Source organism: Centropristis striata, chromosome 21 (genome assembly GCF_030273125.1).
Source record: "Centropristis striata isolate RG_2023a ecotype Rhode Island chromosome 21, C.striata_1.0, whole genome shotgun sequence".
Lineage (NCBI taxonomy): Eukaryota > Metazoa > Chordata > Actinopteri > Perciformes > Serranidae > Centropristis > Centropristis striata.
In genome coordinates this window covers 24,535,718-24,557,406 of record NC_081537.1, presented here as the reverse complement: position 1 = coordinate 24,557,406, position 21,689 = coordinate 24,535,718, and the positions used below count along the sequence as shown (strand labels likewise).

General features: G+C 40.4%; 1 protein-coding gene across 2 annotated transcripts in view; it reads right to left on the bottom strand.

Moving 5' to 3' along the window:
• The window catches only part of srcap (Snf2-related CREBBP activator protein), a 48,399-nt gene that overhangs the window by 25,846 nt on the left and 864 nt on the right, over positions 1 to 21,689 (bottom strand). Inside the window, exons 2-14 of one of the 2 annotated variants that reach the window (XM_059324050.1) lie at positions 19,502 to 19,577; positions 16,535 to 19,230; positions 13,451 to 13,492; positions 12,564 to 12,833; positions 9,011 to 9,196; positions 8,009 to 8,149; positions 7,548 to 7,758; positions 4,465 to 4,634; positions 2,997 to 3,090; positions 2,791 to 2,880; positions 1,843 to 2,016; positions 1,532 to 1,749; positions 50 to 227 (exon numbers count right to left, since the gene is read on the bottom strand). In XM_059324050.1, the coding sequence (XP_059180033.1) occupies positions 50 to 227; positions 1,532 to 1,749; positions 1,843 to 2,016; positions 2,791 to 2,880; positions 2,997 to 3,090; positions 4,465 to 4,634; positions 7,548 to 7,758; positions 8,009 to 8,149; positions 9,011 to 9,196; positions 12,564 to 12,833; positions 13,451 to 13,492; positions 16,535 to 18,892 (4,132 nt within the window). In that variant the 5' untranslated portion in view covers positions 18,893 to 19,230; positions 19,502 to 19,577. The remainder of the gene's footprint in view (positions 1 to 49; positions 228 to 1,531; positions 1,750 to 1,842; positions 2,017 to 2,790; positions 2,881 to 2,996; positions 3,091 to 4,464; positions 4,635 to 7,547; positions 7,759 to 8,008; positions 8,150 to 9,010; positions 9,197 to 12,563; positions 12,834 to 13,450; positions 13,493 to 16,534; positions 19,231 to 19,501; positions 19,578 to 21,689) is intronic. The other variant, XM_059324051.1, reaches the window with a different exon arrangement.

Sequence of the window (21,689 nt, the reverse complement as noted above, 5' to 3'; positions counted from 1 at the left end):
AAGATACGTTTGTGTTTGTGTAAATGGTTCATCAGGAGGAAGTCGTCACCTTTCTCACAGGCCAGGTGAGCCAGCAGAGCGATGGTCTGGATGGTCTTGCCCAGACCCATCTCGTCTGCCAGGATCCCGTTCAGCTTCTTCTCGTACATGGTGACCAGCCAGTCCAGGCCGATGTGCTGGTACTCTCGTAACGTGCCGTGAAGCAGGAACGGGATCGGAGTCTTCACCTGTTAATAAGATGAGAAAGATTCTGCTTCAGAATGGACAGAGATTCTTGTTCTTTAACCCTCTGAACTCCAGAACGTCTTTTAACCCTCCTGTTATGTTCTTTTTCTCAGGAACAGCAAAAACGTTTGTGGGTCAATTTTAATATATATATTTTTTTTAAAGATTATTTTTTGGGCATTTTTTGCTTTATTGAAAGTGATTGATAGAAAGGGGGTGATAGAGGGGAAGACATGCGGCAAAGGGAGCTCAGGCCGGATTCGAACCCGGCTCCGCCGCAGCAAGGACTCAGCCTTAATGGTAAGCGCTCTACCAGTGTGAGCCACCGGGACGCCCCTCAATTTTAATATTAATATAATTTAATAAGATTCTAATAAGTAGGGTTAACTTAGTTAGTTAAAACTTTGAAAAAATGTAGTATATAAAGCTCCCATTTCTTCATTTTCATGAATTTTGACATTATAACTGTTCTACTGCACAAAAGGCATTTTTAATGTTCTCCTCACTTCTAGAAATGATTGTTCTGTTCCCATAGAGATTCAGATCTTATATTTTTTCTATATTGCAGTTTAAATCACTTTCTTTTATGTCTCATTTAAAATTGATCTAAAAACAAACCATTTGCACCAACTAGATCCTGTAAAACACATTCAATTCTGCTCTCCTCTGCACAACTGTGAAGCCTTTAATGACTCAGCTGAGACCAACAATCACGTGACAAAAAAATTCAGTGAAACTTGAGTTGTAAAACTGTAAATAGTTGCATATTCCCCTTAAAATGTTGTGTATATAGCTTCCATTTCTTCTTTTTCATGAATTTTGACATTATAACTGTGTTCCACTGCACAAAAGATATTTTAAGGTTCTCCTTACTTCTAGAAATGATTGTGCTGTTCCCATAGAGGTGCAGAACATATACTTTCTATACTGCAGTTTAAATCACTTTCTTCTGTCTCATTTCAAATTTCTCCAAAAAATAACCATTTGCACCAACTAAATCCTGTACAAAACACTAAATTCTGCGTTCAGTGCAACTGTGAAGCCTTTAATGACTCAGCTGAGTCCAACAGTCACATGACAAAAATTCAGTGAAACTATGTTGTAAAACTGGAAATAATTAAATATGTAGAGCATGTAAAGAATGCATCTCCCCTTAACTTAAATAACACCCTGAAACTGCTTGCAGTTCAGACAAAAACACAAAAAAAGTAACTCAAGTTTTACTACTTGAACTATATTTATTATTAGAAGAGGTATTGGGAGTCACTAAAAGAACAGAATATCCCTCTCAGTACATTAAACGGACCTTGGTGGTGGCCAGCGTGTAGCCTTTGGGCTGCAGACTCTCTGCGGTGGCAGCGATGTGGCTGATCTCCTTCTTGGGTCTGGAGCTGGAGGCCGGAGGGCTGTTGTCTCCCTCCTTCAGCAGAACCTCCATCCCTTCATCCCCACAGCCGTCATCCTCCTCCTCCTCGCTCTCCTCACTGTCGTCGTCGTCGTCGTCTCCGCTGTCTCCTGGAGAATCTGAGAACATGAGGAGCATGTGTTAAGAGAAACAACCTTTAAAAAGCATGTAAAAGGAAATACAAGAGCAGATAAACAAAGTATATTTAACACCTGAGGAGGAGGAGTTGCTCTCCACGTCGCTCTCGTCCTCCTCCGACTCCTCCTCTTCGTCCCCGGACTCCTCCGACTCGGAGCTTTCTTTGGATCCGGATGCAGACGGAGCCTCGAAGTCGGAGGCGTACGCTCCTTTGTACTTCTCCAGCAGCTCCTCCACGCTCATGTCGCCTACAAGAGGAGCAGAGAAACGTCAGGGGAGAGTTACTGCTGCTGCTTTTAAAACAGGCCACTCAATAAAAAAGGCATGTACACAAAACACAGCAACATTAAAAACAGCTAGGGTTGTCAAAAGTGTTGATACTCAAAAAAGTATCGATACTAAAACGTTGTATCCGGATACGATACTCATTTTCAAAAGTATCGATACCTAGCCAAGGAATGAACACTTAGTTATTTTTTTTTTATCAAGCTTGCCTAATATTGTGCACAGCATACAACCTAATAATATTGTTCTAATTGTTATTGTTTATTGTATTTATTTATTTTTTGCACTACCTCAGGCCTGAAGCTTGTCACATAGTTGGTTTCTTTTTGCACAACTGTTTTTTATTGTAAATATTTAACCTGTGGTTCTGTTAATTTTTACATGTTGCATTTTTCTGTTAAATTGTGGGGTCTTTGTTTTTATCCTGGTGGTATCGAATATTTTCCTGAGTATCGGTATCGAGTTGAAAATTTTAGTATCGTGGCAACCCTAAAAACAGCAAATAAAAATTCATGTGTTTTTTTTTCTTTAGCTTTCCATGCTTGTACTTCAGCGAACTGTGTTGCATGTCATCCTTGAAAAAGACGTTGCGTCCGGTCTCAATGGGTTAATTGATCTTTTTGCATAATCGGCAATAAAAAAAGCTCTTCACTCAAGAGACAAAGCTCTTCAGCCACCTTCAAAGAGAAACTATAACAATAACAAGAGGCTACTCGGCGTAAGAGATGAATAATGACCTTCTCTGGCCAGATCGTCCAGCTCCTCCCCGTGGTCCACGTTCCCCTCCACCTTCTCCTGAGCAGCGATGGTGTCCTCCTCGTCCTCCGCTGAAAGGGAACAAACATTACAGGTTAAATACAAGAATACAAATCAAGATCATCCAAAATCTAAACATGCACTCAGTATGTTTCCCCTCCACATGTTATACTGAGACTCATCTCACCATCCTCTTCGTTGGCAGTGAATTCTCCGTCTTCCTCTTCCTCCTCAGCTGATGAAGACGTTTCATCGGAGCATTCTTCGTCGGAGCCAGACTCCTGTTTGACCCAGAAAATACAGACATTAACAGAAATACAAACATCTTTAGGTACTTGTGGTCCTGTAGTGAATTATTTCACCACAGTAGTTCAGAAAAATACCAAAACTACCAGTTTTCTTGCCACTGAAATTAAATATGTATTCATTAGTATAATATTTTTTGGCATTTAATTAATATTAGCATCTTTTTTTAATATAACTTACATTTTTATTGATTTTTGTACAAAAATAAACTATTAAATATACATTTTTTCTTGCATATTCTCAACCAGGTCATTATGAAATTACAACACAAATCTAACAATGAACACAAAAAATAAATAAATAAAATATCTTGTCGCTTGTATATCAGTCCATAAGTTCTTCACACTGCATCATAAATGATCCTAATGTCAGCATCTTTAAGTTTTTTAATTTATTTATGCAATAACTAATATTTCTTCTGTGAGACTCACAGCAGGTAATTATTAACATTTCTTTACAATTTAAATATTTGCAATTAATCACATAAAGCCATTCTCTACTCTGAGTTATGAACAGAACATGTTGTGTGCATCATTTACAGTTAAATAAATAAATTAACCTAAATAATTATTTGGCATCTGACTTGCACATCATCATCCATGCTTTGAAATAGTTTTAAGAATCAAAAAAATGTTTCAAACGGTGAGAAGAAATCAGAGCATGCACGAAAACATGAACAGGTACAGAGACAGAAAATTATAGTAACTAAAAGTCGACCGTCCCCCTCAGGTCTGTGCAGGTTACCCGTTGACCGCCTTAAAGTCACCTGCAGCCTCCTCACAGTTAATCCCATTAACCCATTCAGACTTGAGAAAAACTGCCTCTAAAATCTCAGCTTTGTTTCAAAACAACCTCACAAAAAGATACTTTTCCTCATAAATTTGTGAGGTTATTTTCTTGTTAATTTGTGATTTTTCCTAATAAATTGTGATTTTTGTTTCATGCATTTGAGAGTTTTTTCTTGTAAATTTGTGATTTTTTAAATTGTGAGTTATTTCTTGTAAACGTAAAAGTTTTATTTCATGAATTTGTGATTTTTTTTTTTCTTGTAAATTTGTGAGGGTTTTTTTGTAAATTTGAGAGGTTTTTTTCTCAAGGCAAATCAATAATGAACTCAAATTTATTCTCATTCAGACCTGAGAGAAACTTGCTCTAAAAAAAACCCTCAGCTTTGTTTCAAAACAACCTCCCAGAACCTGAAAAACTGCACCGAATGTCAAGGTTTCCTAAATAGTTTATTTCTCAGCTTAAGTAGCAGATAAAAACATGAAATAAAAAACATTTGGCTTAAACCCTCGGCTTTACCTGTATTGTAGTTAAAGTAACTAAAATTGACCGTCTTAAGTTACCTGTGGCAGTTTGAGCGTGCTGAGCAGCTGGTCCAGTGGCAGCAGCCCCTCCTCCTTCAGCAGCTCGATCTCTCTCCGGTGGCTCTCGGCGTCGTTGCCCTCCTGCTGCTCCTCCACCTCGATGGTCTCCTCGTCGTCCTCCTCCTCACAGGGAGGCTCGAAGTCTCTGTCTGCAGGGAGAAAAACAACAGTTCTGCACTGAAAAACGCTGAGTTTTCTGAATATTGCACACAGCTGAAAGACATGTTTACAGAGCGTCTCTTCCACTTTTCTGATCACCTATAAACTGTCCCACCTCTTGTTTAATATTAATTATAGAGCAGATAGATTAACCTGTTGGCAAATTTTTCTGCTATTGGTTAATCAGATACTGATATAAAAACTTTTACATGTCAAATAATGCAGAAAACAATGATTGGGATGATTTAACCATTATGTTAGCCATTTATTCATTTTTATTTTATTTAAATGGTCAGTAATTGGCTGTCATTGACGGTATAGTTTATTAAGCTATTAATTTTTTTCAATTTATTTAATTTATTTCACTTCATTTTTATTTTGTTTTATTTCATTTATATATATATATATATATATATATATATATATATATATATATATTTTTTTTTTTTTTTTATTATTATTTTTTTATTTATCTTATTTGTTTTTATTTTATTTTATTTTATTTGTTTATTTTTTTAACTGGTTGATATGAACGAGGATCACGGCCAGGTGGGAGATAAAAATAATCAGGAAAAATATAAATAAAAATTATACACTTAAAAAGTTGACTGACAGCTACAACCTGATTTTCCTTAATAAAATATGTCTAAAAAATTCACATAAATTACATAAAAGGAGATTTTGTCAAAACAATAGTTGTAGCAGCTTTTACCAAGAATATCTAATTTATGTTTCAGGGGATTTTAGTTGTATTTGACCTTAAATATTGTGGTTATTACTGCTCCAAATGTGTCCAAATCAATCTTTCAGGCCCCAGAAGTCTTTTGTTTCAAACACATTTAGAGGGAATTTCAGTTATTGTTTCAATGGCAGAGAATCTTGCCGGCTAAGCAAACTGTCACAGCACTTTCATGATCACAGAAACATTTACACTGAAATTAAAGTGAGACGGACGACTGACTCAGAGTTTGTCCCGCTGCCAAGTCTGTCCTCCTGCTAACTGAAGGAACGGAGACTGGAGTCACATGTTGGTGCTCCAGGAATCAACCGTCATCGATAACCGGCAGCAGACTCGTCAGACGGGTCTGACGGGACGGGAGGACCGCGGGAAAGTCGTGCCAAGAAACAAACGTTTTCCTGCTCAGACTGAACATCCTCAGAGTGGAGATCAGTGCAGCTCAGCACACTGTGTTTCTCTCTAAAGATGCAGTAACCTTGGCGATAAAGAAGAGCTTTTTGTCTTGATGAAACATTTTGTACCTCCAGACTCTTAAGGAGACGCGTGGCTATGACAACGTCCTCGTCTGACCCTCTGATTCACAGAACACTTTAGATATGAGTCTCTGGTTGGATTTACCCATTTACACATTAAAAAGTCTAAAAACTTGAGTTTGCTGAGACATACGCTTATATAATCTCAAATGTTATTAGCAATAATCAAACCAGAGAAATCTGTTAGTTTATTGCAGGTAACTGAGTTTTATTCGGTCGCCTTTCATATAAACTTAACTGCCTCTAGTTGCAGAACTTCTGAGGAAACACAAGAATCAAAATCATTTAGACCAAACTATGGCACTTTTTTAACCTTTTCTCAAAGTCAGATCAGTTATAGATTAAGCGGATATTTTGAACAGCAAGTTAAGCAACAAAGCCCTGTACTGCCAGATGGGTCGACAAGACAGAGTTATTTTCCAGTTACGGTTGAGGTGACTGGAGTACATCTAGTCTTTTCCTCGCCGAGTACAGCACTAAAGAAACATCTAGGAGAGCTTCCAGCATGCCAGGGTCTGTGTGAAACAGCCACCACAGTTCTATAGAGAAACTTCAATCAAGTATAAATCACAAGCAGTGTTTCTATTGAAGTCCAATTGAAGCAAAATTTTGAAATGTTGCATTAAAGAAAATGCAAATTAGGGACGTTTCATCAACTGGTTTGGAGACCAAATGAACAAAACACGTCCACCACACCACAGAAGACCACACCACCACTTTATTAGGTACACACTTCACCTATGTCCACTCCCATGTTAGTAAAAATGAAAAATCTCCCTAAAGTGTACTTTTTGAACGCATAACTTCGTAAAAACCCGGATTATTTCTGCCTGTGTCACATTGGATAGATTTTCAGCAGCAAATGGCGTTTGTTTTAGGGATGGGTGTTCGGAAGAAAGCTGGCAACTCGATCATCTATAACATTAATGATCAATTAATCGATTAATCGCTGCATGCATACATGGGCAAAGTAAAATATATAGATATATACAGTACTGTTCAAAAGCCTGTTTCGATAACTGATGCTTTTATTTTGAAAGGACAAAAAAAGAGACTTGATCCTGTTTTGTTTATGTTTGCTTTATGTTTTAGCCCCCGAAGAGGCATGAGGTTAGTTTTCACAGTAATCTTCATATTTAAGTGTGTTTTGTGTTTAAATAAGTTTTGGATCAAATTAAGCTCAGTAATTCATGCTAGCAAGGTTCGATACAGTAAGCTAGTTTTGCTCAGATTAATCCTCTCGTATTTCTCTGCGTTTTATAATTGTTATTGCAACTTTCAGTTTGCAAACTGCAGCTTTATCCAACTCAATTCTCAGCTCATTGACTGTTTGACGTACAACCGCAGAACTGAACGCTCGGCCGTGTTTCTGATACGCAGTCAGAGATAAAATTAACATTAAAAAACACACAGATCGATAAAAAATTCCATGTGATCGACCAAATTCTTAACGACCGTTAACGGATCATGGATTAATTATTCTATCCCTAGTTGGTTTACCAGTGAAGACAACATTTCTCATGATCCCACATGACTTCACATCATCAAAGTCTTTTTCCACTTTGATTAACAGACCACTAACAGCAGAAACACTTTAATACTGTGCATGTAAAATAAAAGCAGCCTCTCACCCTCCTCGTCGATGGCAGGTGCTGCAGACTTGTGAGGCGTCTGAGGGACGGCTTCTGGTTCTGGTTCTGTTTCTGCAGGTCTGGAGGGAGCCAGAGACTTGCTGAGGAGGTCCGAATATTTCTCCGTCTGTCCCACGATGAAGTCCAGCTGCAGGTCCAGAGCCTTCTTCCTCTTCTCCTCCAGCCGGGACTGCTGCTTGTACTGCACCACCTGCACACACAGAGAGACGACAAGCAACACATTAACACTGACAAATATTATATATAGACAGACTTGGACAGTTTCACTTGTGGAGGCAGTTTGTGTGTTTTGTGCCGTCTGAAAAGGAAAGTTCTTTCTATTTCTGTGACGGAAACAATCAAACAGAATCCACAGCTGATACTGCAGCAGCATGTTGTGTTTGCTGTGTGTGTGTGTGTGTGTGTGTGTGTGTGTGTGTGTGTGTGTGTGTCGTCTGCACCTTCTCCACGCTGCTCCAGAACGCCCGGACCTCCTTGGCGATGGATGAAGCTACTCTCCTGATCTTGGCGTGCTCGTCTCTCTTGGCCTTTTCTTCTTTCTGCCTCAGCTCCTCGTGGTGTCGCATCACCATCCGAACCACCTGATAAAACAAGTTTACACCATCAGAAATATGATAAACCTTAAAACAAGCTGATAAAACACACACACACATTAAGTAAAAGTACTAATACCACCCTGCAGAAATCCTCTAAGCAGTATTTCATTAATTTAATTTTTTTTCTTTTTTTGTTATTACCACCTCATACCTTGCTTGATTGCATATTAATTACATATTTAACTTTATATTAATTAACAACTTACAACGTATTAATTCTTAGTATTTTTTTCCCTTCTTCCTGTTTATTTACAATGCAATTATCTTTAGTGTTTGTTTGTTGTTTTTTTGTATACATGTGTTAGTCTGAATGTGTATGTTTGAAACAAACAAAATTTATGCTAGAATATTGTACGTGCGTTGACAATTTAAGTTCTGCGAGTAAAAAATAATGACTCCACTACAAGTAAAAGTCCTGCATTAAAAATCTTACTGCAGTAAAAGTACAAATCGACATCAAAATGTACTTAAAGTATCAAAAGCAAAAGTACTGGTTATGCAGAATGGACCCACTCAGACTGTTTTATATATTCTACATAAATTCTTGGACTATTATTATTATTTATGCATGTATGTAAGCAGCATTTAACTGTTAACTAATGCTTCTTTTTTAACTACTTTATACATTGTTATGAGGTTTAATTTATAAAAATACAGAATCACTTTAAATGCATCATGTTTTTTCTGTTAAATCTCTGTTAAGAAACCTGTAAAAAAAAAAACTAAAGCTGTCAGCTAAATGAAGTGAAGTAAAAAGTACAATATCTGCCTCTAAAATCTAGTACAGTAGAAGTATAAAGTTACATCAAATAGAGATACTAAAGTAAACTGATTAACTGCACAAACCTTCCGGGCCACGCCTCTCTTCCAGCGTCTCTCCTGAGCAAAGTCTGCAGAGAGCCACTGCATCTCCTCACACAGGTAGTCCCAGTGGACTTTGGGCCGCGGCGGCTCCGTGAGGCGCGTCAGACGCTTCATGGACCAGAATCCTTCTCGCTTCATGGACTGGGTCCGGTGCTCGATGTCCGCTTCCTGCAGGACCAAACACACAGCAGCGGACGGGGACTTTATTCACATGCACAACAATATTACAAACATGAGACGGGTCATTTTAACTGCATATTCTGTTTGCATGTTCCAAATGCCTTAATCCCATTAACTCATTAAAACCTGAGGAAAAACTCTAAAACCTCAGCTTTGTTTCAAAACAACCTCCCAAAGCCTGATAAAAATGAGTGGCTGGTAAATTTGTGATTTTTTTCTTTCAATAATTTGTGATTTTTTTTCCTATCGTTAATTTGTGCTTTTTACATCATAAATTTGTGATTTTTCCTTGTAAATTTGTGATTTTTCCTTGTAAGTTTGTGTTCTTTTTCCTGATAAATTTGTGTTTTTTTCTTGTAAATTTTATTTTTTTTTTCATACATTTGTGAGTTTTTTCTTGTCCATTTTTGAGTTTTTCCTTATTAATTTGTGTGTTTTTTCTCATAAACTTGTGAGGTTTTTTTCATGGAAATGTGTGATTGTTTTCTTATTAATTTGTGAGCATTTTCTTGTAAATTTGTGAGTTTTTTTCTTATTAATTTGTGAGTTTTTTTCTTGTAAATTTGTGAGACAAATTATTTCTAAACTCAAAATTATTCTCATTCAGACCTGAGGAAAAACAGCCTCCCAAAACTTGAAAAACTGAATCGAATGTAAAGGTTTCCTAAATAATTCATTTGTCAGCCTTTGTAGCAGAGAGAGACATTCCACTCCACACTCCAACGCTGCAACACTTCACACCAACTCTGGACTGAATTATTTCCTGTAATTGAGCCGTTTGTGTCATTTTAAACGTCCGGCTCCTGTACAGTGTTTCCCCGGCTGTGATGCTGTAGCAGGCTGCGCTCCACTGCTGCAGATATATAACATTAATAACACAGAGTCCCCGGAGTCTCCCTTTACTCCAAAACACACAAAACAAATCATGGTTTCACAAAAACTCTCCTCAGCCGTGATGTCAGGTCAGTAAATTACACTTTCATGTAATTATTCTGCAGCAGGCGGGGGAATGGAGCACGCCTCCAACTGATGCAGCTCACTGTTTTCACTGTTTTCAGCCTGAACTCAGTCAACGGCTCAGCTCACACAGAACTGGAGTACCAGACTAAAAACACTGCCCCCCTTTCTGTCTTTCCCAATCAAGAATCAGTTTTGAATTGAAAAATCAATTCTGAATCCGATCATAAGACTGAAGGCTTCTGGACTGTAGCTTCAACACTTGAACAGATTATTAATAATAATCCAGTCAGGCAGAAGCAGAGTAAAAACACCATTGTTAAAAGTTTATCAGAGTTAAATCAGGAATGACAAATAAGACGGGAGGGAGTTTAGGGGCTTTCCAGCTTTTCTTTCACTTTCACCAATCATTCAAACAAGAGAACATAAAATAATGATTAACTTATTACTGATAAGTAATGTGGCCAGAATTGGAAAGATTGATATCAGCCTATTTTTTCTTGTAAATTTGTGATGTTTTTCTTGTAAACTTGTGATTTTTCCCTCATTAATTTGTGATTTTTTCCCTCATAAATCTGTGATTTTTGCTGCCTGCCGCATTAGTCTGGGAATCAGCCTGAACAGAAGAGTGACCGACTCATCTGCCAGAGTAAACGCAGCACTAACAACCTGCAGCGACCCGTTCATGGATCAGCTCGGTGCCGCGGCTCCTGATCGACTTTTCTACCAACGCTGCGCTGACAGGAGCCGCTCGGTGAAAACACACGAGACTGCTGTGATACTCAGCAGAGTAGTAGAGCTCTGGAGTATTTGGGCCGGCACTTCTGTCCACTTGAGCATCTTGTCACAAGATTCTTATTTCGAGGCCAACAAAGGTGGTTAAAAGTATTCCAAGACATCCTGAAATGTTGAATTATATGTTTGAGGGAAGCCACCCAGGCTCCATCTCCACATAAACCTCTGTGAAGAAGTAGCAGCCTTTCTTCCACAACAAGACTTAAACAGCCAAAACAAAAAAATCTGAATGTGAGCAATTAATCTGAATTAAGCCCCAACTACACTTGCAGTGTGAACAGAGCCCAAACGACCTGCTGCAGAAGGTTTGAAATTAGAAATAATTTCTCTGGGGGAAGATGCTGTGATTTGGTTCAACAGCGTGAGAATGAAGCTGTGACAGCCAAAAGAAATCTTTATAAGCTGCAGACTGCATCTAAACAACACAAAGCGTACATTTTTTTTCCTGGTAATTTTTTTTATTTTTTCCCTCATAAATATGTGATTTTTTTCTGGTAAGTAAGTGATTTTTTTTCTACTAAATTAGTGTTTTTTTTTCTTGTTGATTTTTTTTTTCATACATTTGTGATTTTTTTGTCTTGTTTATTTGATAGTTTTATCCTGGTAAATTTGTTACATTTTTCTGCCTTGTTGGTTTACTTCCTTTGGTTCAGACTGCGTTCCCACCTACAGAGAACCCAGACCCCCATTTTTTAGAGGACCAGAGTTCAGTAGAGTTCATTTCAAGAGGAACAAACAGCTCAGGGGAGGATGCTCCAGTAAATTTGGACTTCTAGAGTATCCTATTGAAGGCAAATCATTTCTAAACTCAGGATTATTCTCATCAGTCTGACACACACACACCTGCAGCATTTTATGACACCTCACCCTTCCTGTGGATTATAAACGTGTTTTATTTTGATTTTCTGACTCACTAAACACTATTAATACTGTTAGTGCTTATAACGTCAATCAGCTGCCTACTGCTTCTCCAAATAAAAAAATGAAAAAGTCATTACAATGCACCTCTTGCAAGAATCGCTTGTACGAACTGATTCATTCTGAAGTGATTTAGGAGAACTCACAAACAATTTACATGTCCTGCTGTGAGGAATGGAGTCTATTTTTCCTTTTTAAAAATCCTATAAAGTGAGAGATCGTTAATAACATTAACCTTCAGAATATAGTTAGGAATAAAACTGGTCAGTCTGACAGAAGTGGCCTGTACATTTTTTTCCCCCTCAAAGATATGTGATTTTTTTTCCTCATAAATTTGTGAATATTTTCTTTGTAAATTTGTGATTTTTTCCCCTCTTATTTGTGATATTTTTCTCATAAATTTGTGATTTTTTTCCTCATAAATGTGTGCTTTTTTCTCATAAATTTGTGTTTTTTCTTCTTCTAAATTTGTAATGTTTTCTCATATATTTGTGATTTTTCTTGTCATTAATTTGTGAGGGTTTTGTTTCCTGTTCATTTGTACAGTTTGTAGTTTGATTCATTCTGAACTGATTTAGGAGAACTCACACGCAAGTTACAAGTTCTGCTGTAAGGAATGGGGGGTATATATTTTTTTTTTTAAATATCCTATAAAGTGAGAGAAAGTTGAGACAGGCTAACTCACGTGTTTAGCGAGCTCGGCCATGTCGGTGTGTCTCTCTCCTCGGGCTCTGTGAGCTCCAGACTGGTCGGGCGGGGACGAGGAGGAGCTGTAGCCTCCGACAGACGAAGGAGAAACAAACTTCCCGTGAGGCCCGCGGAGCAGCAGCGAGGACTTCTCCCGCCGCGGCGTGGACCAGTCGCTGGACGGCGAGGGGCCGGCGTAGGACGAGGAGGTGGAGGGAGAGACGGGGGAGGAGTTCGCCGTGACCCGGTCTGAGATCCACTGACGCACCTGAAGACAGAGAGAGATACAGGTGAGGATTGTAAACAACAACAAAGTGAAGCAGAAATGTTCACCAACACAGAAGCTGCATGCAGGAAGAGAGTTAAGGAGACACTAAAGGTGAATTATTTTAACTTATAGCTATCACAATAAAACTTCCAAAGCTTGTTATTTTCTGTTTAGATATGCAAATGAGGTATGAAGTCATTAAATATGAGCTTATTTACAGGACATAAATGTGAACAACACAATAAATGTCAAAGTAATTATTTCATCATGTTGATATATTAGATTCAAATCAAATCTTCACCTAAAATATGCACCTAAATGTTTCTTTTGGATGTTTTCTTTCTACTATTCTGAAAGAAATGAGTCGAAAAAACCTGAGAATAGGCCCGTGCATGAAAGAGTTTCCTCCTGTAGTGTCTCACCTTCAAGCAAAAGTTTACAAGAAGCACAAACCAACATGCTGCAGAACAATAAACTAACCATCAGCGACTTTCTGCCAGATTAAACTCATGCAGATTTACAATAAAATAGCAGGAATTCCTTCTTTAAGTACCGAAACTCTGCAGTGACAGGGACAGTGACAGTGCTGAGTGAACTGAACTCTGAGCCCCACTTACCTTGTGGAACAGTGTCTTTCTGTCTGTGCTGCTCTGTCCATGCTGGAAAACACACATGGCTTAGCATGCAGCCGACTCAAGGAAATAAACCACTAATGACATAGAACACTGTTCACATCAACGTGCAGGAGACAGTGAGAACATGCCAGCACACCTCAACATGGAGCACAGGAGCATGGTAACAGAATTATGCTTTTGTTTTCCTTCAGTGCTGATTTTAAGCTCAATAAACTGTCATTCACTACGTTTAAGCTCATGTAATTATGTGCACGATTAACCTTGTTTCTGCAAGTAGCCTGCATCTCTGTGCATGCACATTTTGCCTTTTCCTTCCTTTTAAATGCATGCCCAAAATGGTTTATGCATCTTAAATATTTCGAATTTTGCACCATAAATTCAGCAGCTTTAAATAAAACAAATCTTTACGCTAAAATACAAGCAAAACACAAAAGTGCAGCTACTACGCACTACGATTTAACAATAAGAAACGGCTTCAAAGTTTGTTTTCTGCCCAGATAAATTACTAATTGGTCCATCTATGAAAATATTTGCTTTACTTGCTTGCAATGGATATTCTTTTTTGTCCAAATCAATCCTAACATCCAGAATTTTATGCTCCAAATTGTGCATGTTCACACCAACATGCAGGAGACAGTAAGAACATGCCAGCACACCTGAACATGGAGTACAGAAGCATGATGACAGAATGATCGCTTTTGTTTTCAGAAAAGATAAATCTGTTGATTTAAAGCTCACAAATGATTTCATAAAACTGTCGTACACTATGTTGTTTTCTCCAAATGCCCTGCATTTCTTTGCATCATGTATGCATGTGTATTTTTCATTTTCCTTCCTTTTAAATCCATTCACAAAATAGTTTTCTGCATCCAGAATTTGAAGCTCGAAATTGTGCACTGTTCACATCAACATGCAGGAGACAGTAAAATTACAGAAGTATGGTGACAGAATAACCGCTTTTTTTTCAGCAAAGATGAATCTGCTGATTTTAAGCTCACAAATGATTTCATAAAACTGTCGTATACTGTTTTTTCTTCAAATGCCCTGCATCTCTGTGCATGTGTATGCATGCATATTTTTCCTGTTCCTTCCTTTTAAATCCATGCACGAAATTGTTTATGCAGCTTACATATTTCTAATTTTGCACCATAAATTCAGCAGTTTTCAATAAAACAAATCTTTACTTTGAAATACAAGTAAAACACCAAAGTGCAGCAACTACAACAGAATTTCAACAATGAAAAACAGTTTCAAAGTTTGTTTTCTGCCCAGAAGAAATGCAATGGTAGAATTTGCATCCAAAATCAATCCTAATATCCAGAATTTGACGCTCCAATTTGTCCATGTTCAACATCAACATGCAGGAGACAGTAAGAACATGCCAGCACTCCTGAACATGTTGTTTCTCCAAGTGTCCTGCATCTCTGTGCATCATGTATGCATGTGTATTTTTCAATTTCCTTCCTTTTAAATTCATGCACAAAATGGTTTAAGCATCTTACATATTTCTAATTTTGCACCATAGATTCAGCAGCTTTTAATAAAACGTTTTTTACTCTAAAATACAAGTAAAACACTTGTTCTGCAAAGGAAAAGTGCAGCAACTACGACAAAATTTCAACAATTAAAATGTCTTCAAAGTTTGTTTTCTGCCCAGATAAATTAATAATTGGTCTATCCGTGAAATTATTTGGTTTGATGGTTTGCAATGGTAGAATTTGCATCCAAACTCAAGCCTAACATCCAGAATTTGAAGCTCCAAATTGTGCATAACTCATATTAGTGTTGATTTCTGCGCGCTGTGCTGTGCTGCAAAGCCACATAATGTTCTTCAGTGAAGTAAAAAGTTGTGAACTTGTTCCTCAGGATGCACAGTATGACCTGCTCATCTCTTTAGCTTTAGTGAGGCATTAAATACGTCCTTCAGCTCTGTGCCGATCGATAGGACACAGCTGCACAGCTTCATCTTCATCACAACATGAGAAGTTTTCCAGATAAAGATTTTACATTTATCACCATTGTTTTCTCTTCAGCTGTGTCCTTGTTTAGTCTGACGGAGCTGCTTTGCTGCTGCTCTCAAGGACAAAACATTTAGTATTATGAGGTCAAATGCTTCAGTGTATCAGGTTGTGAAGCTTTAACCCTCTGAACCCCACAACACAATGACAAAAAACTACATAATTACAAAATTATGGACAGTCTTTTGCTTCCCTCATTAAAAATCTAAGCTGAAATAGGTGATATTTAATCAAAAATCACTTTATTCTGCATGCCTCACTTAAAATTTTTACAAAAATAAACCGTTTGCACAAATTCAATTCTGTTAAATATATATATTTATATATATTATTTTGCACTCACAGGGACAACTGTGGAGCCATGACTGATTCTACTAAGATCAATGATCACGTGACAAAAATTCATTAAATTTCAAATCTAATCTACAACTGCTTACACAGAGCAGAGAGGAGAGGACAATAGAGGTTGTAAAAATGTAAATATATCAATATGTAGATCATGTAGAGCCTTATTTTTCCCCACTACTGGTAACTTGTGGGTAACTGGATAAATTATATACATGTAGATTCCATTTTTTTCATATTTTTGTCAAATAAATTATGAAAAAATATGATTTGTTGTTTCTTCTTTAGGATTAGTCACACTGATACAAATACGTATCAGTAAATAACTATTTACATAAAAATGTATTTCTGTATTACATATTTCAATTTTTATTTCGATGTGTACATATGTCTATTTACTTAAGGCTTGTTGCATTTGAATTTTATTATTTATTTATTATTATTATTGCAGATTCTGATTTATGTCATTATAACTTTGTTTTATGCATGATGGTGCTGTTTCCACAGAGCTGCAGGACTTTTATATTATTTAAAACGAGGCCAATGTGAGTAAAACTGTGAAATCTGCTCGAGGTTCAGATGGTTAACTTACTCATTTTTCAGATCTGTAGGAATTATCTTCCTGCGACTGGGGCCAAAACTGCCTACGCTGCTCTGCAACTTTGATAAAAAGAACCAGATATAGAAATCCTCCCGTTAGTACCTGGTGTGGCGAGCTCGGCGTGGTCATCTCGCTCTCCGTCTTGTCTCCGTCCGGTTCGTCGTCGCTGCCTTCGTCGGGGCTGCTGAGCTGTCCCGACGTCTCCTGAGCCTCGGCGTCTCCCATTGGCTCGTCCTGCTCCATGTCCTCGCTCTCCTCCTCCACGTAGAGGGAGTCTGATTGGCCGGTGGCGGGCTCGTCAGACGCCATGCCTGCACCTGACGCCGACAGCACGTAGAGGGCGTTCGGCGCGGCGTCTTGGGACGCTTTGTGTGAAGTTTCAGTAACATTTAAGGCCTCTTTGTCAGGTTTGCTTGTTGAGGTTGCGGGGGCGACTAGTTGGAGTGAGTGATCGCTGGCGGCGGGCTGAGCTGCTGACACAGAAGTTTTATTGACGGGAGAGACACGGAGAGAGTCCGGGACAGTTTTGGGAAGGCACTCCTCAGACACGGTGGCCGACCAGGAGCTGTGAGCGTTGGCCAGTCTGCCAGACGCAGCATCCTGCTTCTTGGACAGCAGAAGGGAGGGTGGGTGTTTCAGGATCGGAGTTTCTCCCGGTTTAAGAAGGAGCAGCTTTGGATTTATAATCCCAGAGGAGAGAGCGGTGCGGAGAGCCTCTGGTTTGGTTTCTGCGGGAACATTCTGGACGCTCTGCGAGAGAGTCTCTGTCAAAGCGGCGGCGTCTTTGGTCCCTTCGTGGGAAGAAACGGAGGCCTCGCGCTTTGTGGCACTTACAGTTTGATTCAGAGAGGAAACAGCGACGGGTGACTCCGTCCCTGCAGCCTCGCCACCAGGAGATATGAGAGAAAGTGCTCCGCCTGCTTCTGCTTCGTGTTTCGAGGTTTTTTCACTGACCTGCGAGCACGACGTCACGATCTGAGGACTGAACGACTCAGCAGTCACTTCAACTAAACAAACCTCGCTCGAGTTCGCCACTTCGACCGCTTGGCGAGCGTCTAACACCACATGGTGCCCAGTCGTCCTCGTGGTCTGTATGGACAAATGGTGGGAGTTGCTGCTCTGATTTGCATCGTGTGATGAAGGCAGGAGCTGCTGGGAGATAATGACAGTGCCGCCTTCATTAATGGTGTGAATAGACGGCTCGAGGTCCTCAGAGTGTTCTAGTAACGCGTTGAATAAGTTCACCTCGTATCCCGGGGAGTGAGGCATCTGTGCACTCCCGCTGGCACACACCGTCTCCTCCGCCACGTCCTCCACCAGTGTGCAAAACTGATACACCTCCACGGGCTGAGAGTCCAGCTCCATGTCGGCCTGAACACCTTCTCCGTATAGCTTTGGTTCCCCGGTGTTCACGATGGCGGCCTGGCACACGCTGCCGTCCTCCCGCTGCAGCAGGTAACTCTGGTTCAGGTGCATGCTGGACCAGTCCCCGCTGATGTGAGCCTCCTCTCTCACCACCACGATTTCTTGAGTTTCGGCCGAGTGCACCGAGAGCTCGGTGTCTGCTGTGGGGAGCTGGTCCGAGGGGTGAGATGTTTCTGCTTCCACAACCTGCAGCCTCAGGCCCGTGTGGAACAGAGAGGGAGCAGCGGAGGGTTTGGAGCAGCTCTCCTGTGCAGAAGAAGAAGAAGAGCACTCTGGCAGCATTGTGAAGTCGGACGAGGAGGCGTCAGTTTGTTCCACCCTCACGCTGCTCTGGATGTCTCCGTCGTCTCTGCCAGCTGCGCCGCTGGACGCCGAGCTCCCTTTTGTGTGTAATCCAGCAAGCAGCTCTCCTGCCTTTGGAGTCTCAAGTATTTCAGCTGAGGGAGGTTGTGTTTCTGTGTGAGAGGAGTCAACGAGCTCTTTAACGTGCTCAAACATCTCAACCGGCTCCAGAGAATTTCCTCTGGCGTCCGCTGAGACCTCTCTGATGATTCTCGGTTGTGTTTTCGACAGGTCAGTTTGTTTAATCTCACTGTTGCTGGGTGAGGGTAAAGGCGGTTTCGAGTCCTGGTGTTTGGGTTTATGGCTGCCTTGAGTAGCGAGTGGGTCCCTGTCTGCCCCGTGCTCTGCCGTGTCCGGGACTTTAAATCCGACACCTGATTGTGGGACAGATGGAGATGGAGAGGGGGCGGTGAAACAGATCTGAGCCCGCGGCTGGAGGTGAATATTCCCGCCTGTGTGCTCCTCCACGATCGTTCCAGTCTCTGGTTTATATTCCAATGCGACGGACTGTTTCTGCTTCGCCCCCGTAATAACCACAAGTCCTTCTCGAGGTGGCTGAATCTGGTTCGGCTGACTCTTTGAGTGGCTTTTCTCTTTATCAGTTTGTGACCCGTATTGCAGCTCCTGCACTGTGCTGTCGTTCTGTGTTTCCGGGGCGAGAGCGGGGCAAAGGGGAGCCGGGAGCCTTTGCATCTCAGCGGAGGTTTCCGATCTGGAGACTCTGACGACTTCTTCCGAGACGCCGTCCGTAGTCTCGGGCAGCGCGGTCTGAGCGGCGGTGATCTCCGTGCCGAGGAACGCGGAGTCGTTCCTCTCCGGCAGCGGCAGCACAGCGGACAGATTGGCGAGTGGAGGGACCGGGCGGGGGGCAGCGGCGACCGGCTGCGGGGCATGCCGAGGTGTCTCCCCAGCCACATTCTGTGCAGCCTGGGGGTTACCACCCAGCACATCCACAGCCGGAGAGGCACGCTGCCGCGCCGCCTCCTCCCCAGAGCTTCCTTCCTCTGTGCTGCCCCGGCTACACACGGCACCTGCAGGAGGGAAACAGGCGGTTAGCAGAGTGTCCGGACACAGCACAGGCTAAAAAAGGACATCAGCACAATAAAAGATGTCTTTTGTAGATCAGGGAGGCAGACGCTGTGTTATTGTTTCTTTAAACTCTCGCTCAGGACATTGTATTCTTCTGCAGCCTCACTCACACACAGAAAGGCATGTCTACGTCACAACAGCCAGCCAGGAGGTTTTCAAAACAAAAGCCCATAAGCAGGCATCAAATGTGTGTGCAAAGCAAAAACTTCTCACCTGTCTGTGGTGTGAGACACAGATCTTCTGTGCTTTCTACTTCCAGGATGCTGAGTTAGGGTCCCCTCCACATATTCTGAGGAACAGAAACAAGCTTATTAAGCAGCAAATGCATATCATTTTTTCACACTTTGTCTCTAGTGTAGCGAGCCGATGGTCTTGTTGCAGTAGAATCAAGAGTCAAACTGCTTTTCTTAAAGTAATTTTTCATGCAAAAGGGGCAGGGGGAAAAAATCAGCGAAAATCACATTTAACTGAATATTCTGACATTTTACAGACCAAGTTATTAAAACAATTAACCTTGAAAATACCCAGCAGATTAAATTGACAGTGAACATTATTGTTAATTGCCACCTGGGTCGTTTTGATAATCGTCAAAGAAGGTTTCTTTATTAGTATTTTTACACTTTTTTTGTTCATGCTGAATTACTTCTTTTATAGGAACTTACGGAGCACTTCTCTGGTAAACACAAGATTTATTTTACTCTTTTTAGCATCTTTATTTTTCTGCATTCTTGAGTTGGACGTGATGTAGTTTTATTCTGTTGTATATTTGCACTTTGAATAGTATAAATGACAATAAATCTTGAGGTTTTGTGTGATTCTTTGTGGAGAAACTGGAGTATTTCTGAATGTCTTTATTAAAGGACAGCCGTGGTGTTTGGTGGGGGTGTAACGACAAATTGTTGAGTCGATATCAGTAATGCAGAGTCACAATATCAATGCATAGGTTCATCTTTGAGATGCACCTTTATTTTGAAATCCCCACTTTATATTCATTCTTTTAATTATCTACTTAAGAACCAGTTTCTGTACATGATGTGCAAAACCTCACAGTGAGAAGAATATGTGCAATGTACTGCAGTCAAAAATGTAAATAGAAAATATATAAAAATGACAAATCAAAAATGCAGTATAAAAAACAGATTATATATCGATCCAGTGATTAATGATCCAAAAACACTGGTGAAAGTCACAATATCGATACATATAAGATATTTTTTTAATTTAAAAATAATTTGTGCAACAGTCAAAATGTAAACATAGTATTGAAAATTACAAAAAATATGACAAAGATACTGTGTACAATTGCCTAGGATGAGAAGTCTGTGCAGTTTTTTACAGGATGTGCAAAAGTTGACAGTAAAAAGACTGTACAATATACTACAACTGTCAAGAGCATAAGTAAAATAGAAAATGTACAACAAATATAAAAAAAGATACTGTAAAAATGCAATCATAATATACAATCTTCTGGAATAAGAAAGATGTGCAGTTTTGTGCAAGAGGTGCAAAAGTTGACGGTAAAGAGAAGACGTGCAGGCATGAGATGTGTGTTAATGTAACGCGCTGACATACATCTCTGCAGCTGTGTGAGGACAACAGAGAGTTTCTGAATTAATTTCGGCAGACGTGCTTCCAGTCAACACACACACACACATAAATCTGAATGTGTGGGACGCTCAGTAACATGTCACGTCACGAGAGCAGCAGCAACACTCAGATTAGCTCGGGCAGGCTAGCCAGCTGCTCGGGACCACAGTGGGGTATGTCTGGGGGGCTGAGCTGCTGCTGCTGCTGGGGGGCATCTTGCAGCAGTAATAATAATAACACCAAAAAAAAATAGCAGTAAACGTTGAGCTGGAGGTCCATTTGCTGCAGTCGCCCACAGGAAGATGTTCTGCAGCAGCACGCTAAAGCACGCTCTGCTCTCTCTCAGGCTAAAAGCCGGTGACCGAGCATGCGGGCCTCCACTCATTCATTTTTATCCTCTCCTGGAGGAAAACGTGATATATTAGGGGCAGTTTATAGCTGTTGCTTTTGACGGGGTAGGTTGAGAAAATGCACCTTTGTTGAGTAGTATCGAGTGTATCATGAGGTGATAAGATGTAGATTCAAGTCTGGAGAGAGGTAGTAATAATAAGCACCAGATCGGCATCGTGATGTTGGGATAAAAGCGGCACATTAAGGTGGTTAAACGTGAACCGGCGGGGCTAGGCTAACGTTAGCTTCCCCCACAATAACAGCGGCTGGCTGGCTGGGTGGGAGAAGGAAAGCCCGCTGCTGCTAACTAGTATAGCACCAAGGTAGAAGAGTTAGTCAGGGTGCGTTCATTTGATGCGCAGGCGCCCCATCATCCCCACCCGCAGTTATGTAATGCTCCAGCCCCTCTAAAAGAAGCCCGTTT